General features: G+C 39.7%; 1 protein-coding gene across 1 annotated transcript; it reads right to left on the bottom strand.

Moving 5' to 3' along the window:
• Positions 1-4,648: 4,648 nt before the first annotated feature.
• On the bottom strand, positions 4,649-5,432 carry LOC129743235 (uncharacterized). The gene is made up of 2 exons (XM_055735214.1): positions 4,995-5,432; positions 4,649-4,921 (listed from the first exon to the last, which is right to left on the bottom strand). The coding sequence occupies exons 1-2, from the start codon at positions 5,430-5,432 to the stop codon at positions 4,649-4,651; spliced, it is 711 nt and encodes a 236-aa protein (XP_055591189.1).
• Positions 5,433-8,960: the final 3,528 nt, after the last annotated feature.

Below are 8,960 nucleotides of genomic sequence, written 5' to 3' on the forward strand. Positions count from 1 at the left end.
CATTTTTGTCATTTTTGTCATTTTTGTCATTTTTGTCATTTTTGTCATTTTTGTCATTTTTGTCATTTTTGTCATTTTTGCCATTTTTGTCATTTTTGTCATTTTTGTCATTTTTGTCATTTTTGTCATTTTTGTCATTTTTGTCATTATTGTCATTTTTGTCATTTTTGTCATTTTTGTCATTTTTGTCATTTTTTTCATTTTTTTCATTTTTGTCATTTTTGTCATTTTTGTCATTTTTGTCATTTTTGTCATTTTTGTCATTTTTGTCATTTTTGTCATTTTTGTCATTTTTGTCATTTTTGTCATTTTTGTCATTTTTGTCATTTTTGTCATTTTTGTCATTTTTGTCATTTTTGTCATTTTTGTCATTTTTGTCATTTTTGTCATTTTTGTCATTTTTGTCATTTTTGTCATTTTTGTCATTTTTGTCATTTTTGTCATTTTTGTCATTTTTGTCATTTTTGTCATTTTTGTCATTTTTGTCATTTTTGTCATTTTTGTCATTTTTGTCATTTTTGTCATTTTTGTCATTTTTGTCATTTTTGTCATTTTTGTCATTTTTGTCATTTTTGTCATTTTTGTCATTTTTGTCATTTTTGTCATTTTTGTCATTTTTGTCATTTTTGTCATTTTTGTCATTTTTGTCATTTTTGTCATTTTTGTCATTTTTGTCATTTTTGTCATTTTTGTCATTTTTGTCATTTTTGTCATTTTTGTCATTTTTGTCATTTTTGTCATTTTTGCCATTCTTGTAATTTTTTTGAATTTTTACCAAGTTTGTTATTTTTGTGAAATTGCTCCATTCTGTGAAATTAATCCAATTTTTGTCATTTTTGACTATTTTGTCAGTTTTTTCAATGTTATCAAATATTTATATTTATTTTTTTGTCATTTTTGTCAGTTTTGTCTTTTTCGTCATGTTTTGAATTTGTTAATTAACTCGATTCTGTAAATTTTTACAATTTTTTTAATTCGTTTTTATTGTTATTCTCGTCAATTGTGTCGTTTTTATCAATTTGTAAAATCTGTCTAGATAATTTTGGATTTGAAATCGACCGATATTTATAACTTTCTGTGAAAAGGCAAAAAGTATTCTTCTCATCACATCGCAGATGATATCGCAATTTTTGGTTTATTCGCGGTCCTGCCCAGACTGACAGGTGGGCTAGTCCGGACTTAGTCCCATATCTAATCCTATAGCATGACCCTACGCTCTAGACAGGATGGAGATCACGGATTTCTTTTTTCGGGTAAAAGGAAAAATAAACTTCACGTGTTTGTTGCTGCCGGCATATATATTCGTGCCCGTTCAAGCTAGACGGGAGATTAGATGGCGAGCGATATGTTGTGTGGTCAAATGGGGTGGGTGCTAGGCTGTTTGTGTAGTAACACCGATCGTAGGTGTGAGTCCGTGATGGGAAACACCAATTTTTTTCGTCACCATTCATGGTCCGGTAATCCTTCTGGGTTGTGGCAGAATGATTTTTTTTCTCGTGGAAACGATTCAATGGAAATTTTGTCAAATTTTGAAATCGATTTTCCTTGTAGCAATGTTATGCTTTCCGGTTTTTTCGGAAAGTGAATTCTAAGCTGGGATTTAATCAATTGAAAATAAACCTGTATTATTTCAAGAAAGTATTTGTGTTTCTTGTTGGAGCAGTTTAAAACAAAAACTCAAACATTTTTGATAGAATGAATCTAAGGCTTTGGTTTAAAGTTTGTTTTGAAACTCCTTCGTTGAAAAAACCAATAAAAAAGGAAAAACCAGCTCATGCCACGATGACTAGGCCGCACGTTTAGGGTTTCAATAAATTAAAGGTTTCCTTCCAATGGTTATTCTTTTTTCATCGACTAGGATTATGAGAAAGACAGCCTTTTTCATGTGCTCATCCAACCGAAAATATCGGAGAAGTTTTTCGGTTGAACGAAAACCGATATTGATTAGGCACGTTCCCTATAGGCCTTCACCTTCATAGGATTATTCGTGAGAAAAAGTAGTGAACGACGGACGTAACCGGAAGAAATTGTTGATACAATTTATGACGGTTATTGGATGATTTGAAGAAATAATTTCCAATAATTGGGTAATCGAATGAAGTGAGTTCTGACTATGGTTCAGAGCATCAAAAACAAAATTTGTTTATTTCCACCAAGGAATTCTTTATTATTTCGTATATCTTTTTATAAAAACACATCCGCCACAATTTGACTCCCTGCAACACTAGTTAATCCAAGTTTAATGAAATCGAATCTATCATCTCGCCATTATTGATGTTCGTGGCTTTTCCGCTCTTTACACACCTGTTGTTTGAACTTCACACCTTGGAGTAAAAGCAGCCATTTCTGTTTAGCTAGATGGAAGAAAGATGCCGGCAATTGGTTAAAATCCTTCCAGCAATTTCATTTCCACCACAAGAGAGAGAGAGAGAGAAAGCCAACAGACAACATATGGGACAGGACTTGGCTAGGCGGCTTATTGCATATGACCTCCTGTGAGTAATATCAGTCCCGAGCTGACTTGGTTCTGTTCGGTTTTCTTCTCTAGCTGAATGGAGTACGCTCAATGTGCTATGAATAAACAACGCTACGCCGCAGCATCACCTAGCTACATCGTCGAAACGATCTGGGGAAGTAGAAAGTTGGTATCGCCGCGGCCAATTCTGCTGCTGGATGTTCTCCCGAGGATTGGAACACCAGATGACGTGCATTCGATCAGTAGGGTTACCATTCGATGGAAGATTTTTTCCTCTACACATATGTATGTACATCTTCTCGAAATTTTAGTGGTTTCAAATCATCATTTTAATCAAATGTTCCATAGAGTATGCTTTCATAAGTCTTTGCTTTAGGGGCAAGTAGGGTCTAACGTAAGGTTGCCAGAATTTTTTCCACTCCCATCCGGGCCTAGCAATTCCGGGCATTTTTTCAAAAAAACCTGGCAAAATCCGGGCATGGATTTTCAATTTTTCAAATCCAAAAACCGGGCAAAAACCGGGCAAAATTTAGGTGTTATTATACATAACAGCAAAGAAAAAATGCAAAAAAATGAAACTAATATTTTATGAATGTAATTGCAGACTTCCAAAAACTTTTTGGAACACTTAAATATTTAAAGGTTTATGAAAGTAAATCAGCGAAATTGTTTGAAACAACCGTTGAAAATTTCCATACCTTTAATCGATTTTGCTGAAACTTACTTAAAAACTTTGATTTTTTTTTGGTTACTTTTTAAAAATTGTAAAAAATCCGGGCAATATCCGGACTTTTTTCACGATATCCGGACAACCGGGCCGGACCGGACTTTCTCGAAATTTTGCATCAAATATCCGGGCAAACCCGGATAAAACCGGGCAATCTGGCAAGCTTAGTCTAACGGGTAAAAAAAGCACCATTTTCCCGGATTTTTTTTAGAGCTATCCTGCCGTTCTAAGCATGACTGTCCCATGTGACTTTTGGGTCATTTTTACTTTTTTGCTGGAAACACTCGTTTTTAGAGTTAAGTTTCGAATTAAAAAAAAAAAACAAGTATACTTTGTTCTGAACTAATACGAAATTTTCAACAAGGTGGTTGTCTCTATGTTGATGTTTCTACGCAAGAATGTCACACTAGAGAAAATTCTATTAAAAATGCAAATTTCATCAAAAAATTCTCTTAAGATAAGTTAAAACTGTTGAATATAATGTTATCCACTGAAAAAAAAAAACACTAAAATTGAGGGCGGAGGAGGAGCGAGAAGTAAAATCTCCCCAAAGTAAAAAAAAGAAAATCGTTAGTGTTTGGTATTTTATATGTAGAAAATATGTTCCAAATTTGAATAGAATCGGTGAAGTAGTTTTCAAATGACGATGTCCACTGACTTTGACAATGTGCTTTCGAGAACGCGTTTGAAGTTTCTGCTCTAAAATGATGCAGTATTAGATAAGAGGAGATAAAGGCCTATAACTTCTACAGTTTTGCTTCGATTGACTTGAAAATTTGACACAGCATTTTTGAAATGTTTTATAATAAGGAAATAAAAAAATCGATTTTTTGAAAGTGTTAGACCCTACTCCTCACTTAATCTTATTAGTATGTAAATCAGCTGTGTGTTCTCGTTCCCTATTGTCTCTAAAATTCTCATAAAAACTCGTAAACAAGGTTATTCAGTCGAATATTGAATTTATTTTTAATGCTTTTAAAATTGTAGTGACGTTGGGCCTCCGGTACGTATTGAGCCCGAGTCGCTCTTAAGCACGCATCACGTTAGACGTCAAGGTCCCGACTTTTCTCGCCAGATAGTTTCGGTTTGTAGGCATCCCTGACCTTTTTGTCGATAGCAAGACTTACAGTATCAGATTTTCGACCCCTCCTTGGCTCATCTTCAAATTTTCAATGTCCACCATAATTTTTAATAGCTGTCCGTACCGCTCCGACGCTGACATCCTCTTCTTTGGCCAATTTTCTCAATGAGATTCCAATCAAAGTAGGCCACTTGTGTACGATACTTTTTCTCTTCTCCGGAGTAAAACAACGCATTTTGAAATGTAATCACAAATTAAATGTTTTTTGATGTTATCACGTACAGAAATCTGTAAACAAAAGGACGGAGCCAGTAGAATTCGAAAAAAAATCCATTCAAAATTACCGTTAACTGTGTAGGTGTGCTTATAATTTCTGGAACAGTTGATTAATACGGGTACTTGTCCAACTCCTTTGCAGATCAGTCATTATCCGGACGAGCCCATCGCAGACTACATGACAAGTGTTGATGTCATCACACATCTTTTGCAACATGTCGTCAGCTGTCGTGTCTAGTCCGCAGGCACGTTTCTCTTCAAATTTTGGACAATAGAATACCACGTGTTCGGGTGCCTCGCCCGCTTCACCGCATGTCAGCCAGACCAGTGAGGCGACATGTCCGAACCTGTGGTGATACTTCTTGAAGCATCCATGGCATGTTAGGAATTGCGTCATGTAGAAATCCAATTCGCCATGCTTTCTCTCCATCCACTCCTTGATGTTCTTCCTCTTTTTGAGCTGTACCACAGCTGCTGTCAGTTGGCCATGGCCATGGCCATCCTTGGCTTTGCGTGCCTTTATTTTTGTAGCGATAGGAGTCCTCCACCAGCAAAACTGAGACGAGCATGACTTCTTCTACAACGCATGCATCCTTCGACGAAACGGTGCAGTATGCACTGATGACCCGCAAATTCATTCGGCTCTGTACACTGCTCAGCTTCTGCTGGTTACACTGGATGTTAAGGCCAGATTTCCAGGCCGCCCCTCCATATCGAAAGATTGACGAAACCACACTCGAAATTACCCTCCGCTGACTACTTCGGATTCCCGAATTGTTCGCCATTATCCTCGAAAGTGCGGCCGTTGCTGTTGCCGCCTTCCTGCACACATACTCAACGTGGTTTTTGAAGCTGAGCCGTTCGTCAATCATCTCACCCAAATATTTAAGCTCGCACTTTGATTCGATAGTGCATGATCCAACTGTAATCCTGCCTGTTTGCGGTGAAATCAGGACCGTCTTTGCATTGTGGTGAGTCAGCTGCAAACTCTTGGAGTGCATTCACCTCTCTACCGCTTCTACAGCCTCTGAAATTCTTAGCCGGATGATTTCTGTTGAGTAACCCGTCGCTAATAGCACGACGTCGTCCGCGAAACCAACTGTACTCCCTCTGGCAGGCTCAATGTCAGCACCTCATCATACGTTATATTCCACAGGACCGGGCTCAGTATCGACCCTCGCGGTACTCCAGCTGTAACATCCATTTGCTCAAATCCTTCGTTCGTCACGTATTGTAGCTTACGGTTCTGGAAAAAAACTTTTCACTTAATAATTTACAGAGATATTTCGGAATCCTCATTTTTATAAGCAAAAAAGCAATCGCTTCCCAGCTGACACTGTTGAAGGCATTGCGCACGTCCAGTGTTATTGTTCTATTGTTTCCTGGTTTGGGCAGCAGAACTAGCTTCTGCCGTTTTCAAACCTCTGGAAACATCCTTTCTTCAATACAAATTCGCAGTGACGAACGGAACATTTCGGGAAATTCCATAATCGTGACCTTAATATCAATGTTCAAGATACCATCTGGACCTGCCGTCTTTTCCAGCTGAAGGGATCTTGCGATGTCACGCAGTTTTTCCAGTGCCATTAACTCTTCCTCGCTTGTACACCAGTCGTACGGGACTTGTGGTCATCTATTTACATTATGTGGAGGGAACAGCTCTCTCGTTATTTCCCTCAGTTTGTTTGGGCACATTTCAGGTGGTGCGCGCTCATTTGGATGAGCGACGACGCAATCGCTGTCCAACTGACACTGTTGAAGGCGTTCTTCACATCCAAAGTGACCACCGCGCAAAAGCGGAGCCCTCTGCTCTTGGTTAGCCTGGCTCTGTCCGCTACCTCGATGACCGAGCGGATGGCATCTACAGTGCTGCGACCTCGACGGAAACCAAACAGTTTCTCCGAGAGTCCGTCCTCGATTCTATAAAAGGGGTCTGCTACTAACGCTATGTATAGCTTCTCTAGCTCATCGCCATCTGTCGCAGAAGCTGTTGTGCTTCGTGACCGTGGTTGGGTTGCCAGTTACATGGGCACCAGTGCAAATAAGACACTTCGCCGGCTTACTGCAGCTACCCCCTATGTGACCGGATTCCCCGCACCCCAGCATAATCCTCGTCTGTTGACTCCCCAGCAGTAAAACGACTTGCTCCATGCATCGAAACCATATCTCTGGTTGTTGGTAGATGGTTATCTGTCAAACTGACCATCCCACCTTTAGCCACCTGCATTCGAGTGCTGCGTTGGCTGCTACCACTGGAACGCTCACAATTGCAACCTGAGTTCGAGATTTGGGAGAACCCTGTCTCAATCGAATCGAGATCTGATCTTCGCCGATCCTACACTGGTCGACTAAATAGTGCTGTCCTGACTTCAACTTCTGTCGTAATTTCGTCGAGGTTTTTTTATACGAATGGTCATATTGTGACATAGCGCACGCACCTCCACCTTCTTACCTAGAACTTCCACTAGCACCTTGAAGGATGCACTTTTTGTTGTTGAACTTCGTTTCAACTCGAGGATCATCTCCCCGGAACGAGTACGACGGATCCTCCTCACGTTTTCACCTAGTCCAGCAAGCTTGTCATCGGTCCGTACGTTACGAAGCACGTCAGCGTGTATACGCGTCACTGTCTGTCATTCAGAGGGCGCTCCCTCGTGGGGCCTGTCGTCCTTGCCTTTCAATTGGCCAGGGTCCTGTCGAACCATCGGGTCACGGGTCCTTTTTTATTAGGGTGCCAGGCTTTGGATCACCTGGACCCTCGTTTTCTCTTTACACTCTTAGAGCTTCTCGGAGTAATGAGCTCATTTCTCATTGTTTGAAAGCAGGCATCGATCCGTTTCGGGCGACTGACATTCGCTTAGAGGGTTTCTCCGCCTCTGTTCCTCTACTAGTAGCGCTGCCATTTAGCGCTTTTACCATCTCTAGGACTGCTTTGTTTGCCTCTGTAAAAAGAGTTATAGCCTTTACAAGCTTGTCCTTGACCTCTTTATGAACGTTTTGCTTGCTCAAAACCAAGGTAGTCAAAGCCTTCATTTCTGTTATCGCTTCCTTCATTGCCTTCGGCACAGGAACTTCCTCCGTCTCTGGAGAGCTTACAGGCTCCCTTCCTTCTTCCGCCATGGAGTCTTTTGGAGTTTCTACCAGTTGGACAGCAAGCTGCCTAGCTGGAGATCGCCGTAGACTTCTACCACAGAACGTATTGGATCTCTTCTCTGTACTTTGCAGGACTAGGACTGCAATACTGTGGCGTTTGTCCCGGTGGCCCATAGGCCATTACTTAAATTCGTGTAGAGTTATAAATCGTAGGTATAAAATTTTATTAAACTACATGTTTTGGCATCATTGAAATTTTCAATGTGTTAATGATTTTTTTAAAATTAATTTCACAATAAATCTGTCAAGAACCAAGCAGAAGGTGTTTGGGAACTTACAGAAAAACCATCCCCGACTTTATTTCCCTATCGGGAAAATAAATCATAGAAATGAAATCTTGTTTTCGGATTGCCTCCTTTCTTAATAGTTTGAAAATAATTTGTTCTTATATTTTAATACTTTTTGATCAGCTCAAGGAAAAAACGAGGAAAAAAATATAATATTTCAAACAGTTAATCTTTTTATCTTATCGAATTCGAAAATTCGTGTTATATTCGTGTTATATTATAGAACTGATTGAAATAAGTTATAATTTTGTATTCTTTTAATGTCAATCATAATTTTAAAAGAATATATTCGCTTCCCCATGATAGAAAAATTCAAACTCCGCATTTATAAGTTTGACACCTGTTTATAAATCTACTGACCACCTTCTCTGGCAACCAGACTAGCTCACTTTCCAAATGCTCCCTCCGTAGAAAGAAGTCCCACCAACGACGTTAAAAAGTATCCAACAACACACATTCACAGCCAGCAGATGTTGCTCCCCGAGAGATAATTTTCTTCACCTGACTTGCTCCGGAAAAGCAGGTCGGAAGTAGATGCTGTTTATACGTTCCTGCATCATCATCATCATCCGGTTGCCGGCAGCCAGCAGAAGCCAAAAGCAAAAGCAGCAAAAGCAGCAAAAGCGCATTACCGTAACGACGACGAGCGACGAGCAACGAGTGAACAACTTTTGAAGGAAACCGGAAATGACGCCAAGTATTTATCTTTCAGCTTCCTGGAATGGGGATAGAACCGCGCTCGTTCGCTGGCTTGTTGTTTTAGAGTGAGTCGGTGTGAAAGGATTGAGCTTTTCCCCACCCGAAAGAGTGGCGGCCTGGTGAATACAAATGGAAAAACTAGTCTTGTTTCTTTGCCGGCTATGAATAAGATTTAAATAAGCTTTCGCCGAATGGTGTGAATTACGGTGCTGTTTTCTCTTGGTGTAGATACACATGGGTATCGTAAGTCTTGAAAGTTTT

This window comes from Uranotaenia lowii, chromosome 2, assembly GCF_029784155.1.
Source record: "Uranotaenia lowii strain MFRU-FL chromosome 2, ASM2978415v1, whole genome shotgun sequence".
Lineage (NCBI taxonomy): Eukaryota > Metazoa > Arthropoda > Insecta > Diptera > Culicidae > Uranotaenia > Uranotaenia lowii.

Excerpts from the sequence above, each read along its gene's own strand:
- LOC129743235 (XM_055735214.1), bottom strand. The coding sequence starts at position 5,432 with ATGATTGACGAACGGCTCAGCTTCAAAAACCACGTTGAGTATGTGTGC. Across the intron at positions 4,922-4,994 it reads AAGAGGAAGAACATCAAGGA|AAGTATCACCACAGGTTCGG; the intron begins GTGGATGGAGAG and ends GGATGCTTCAAG.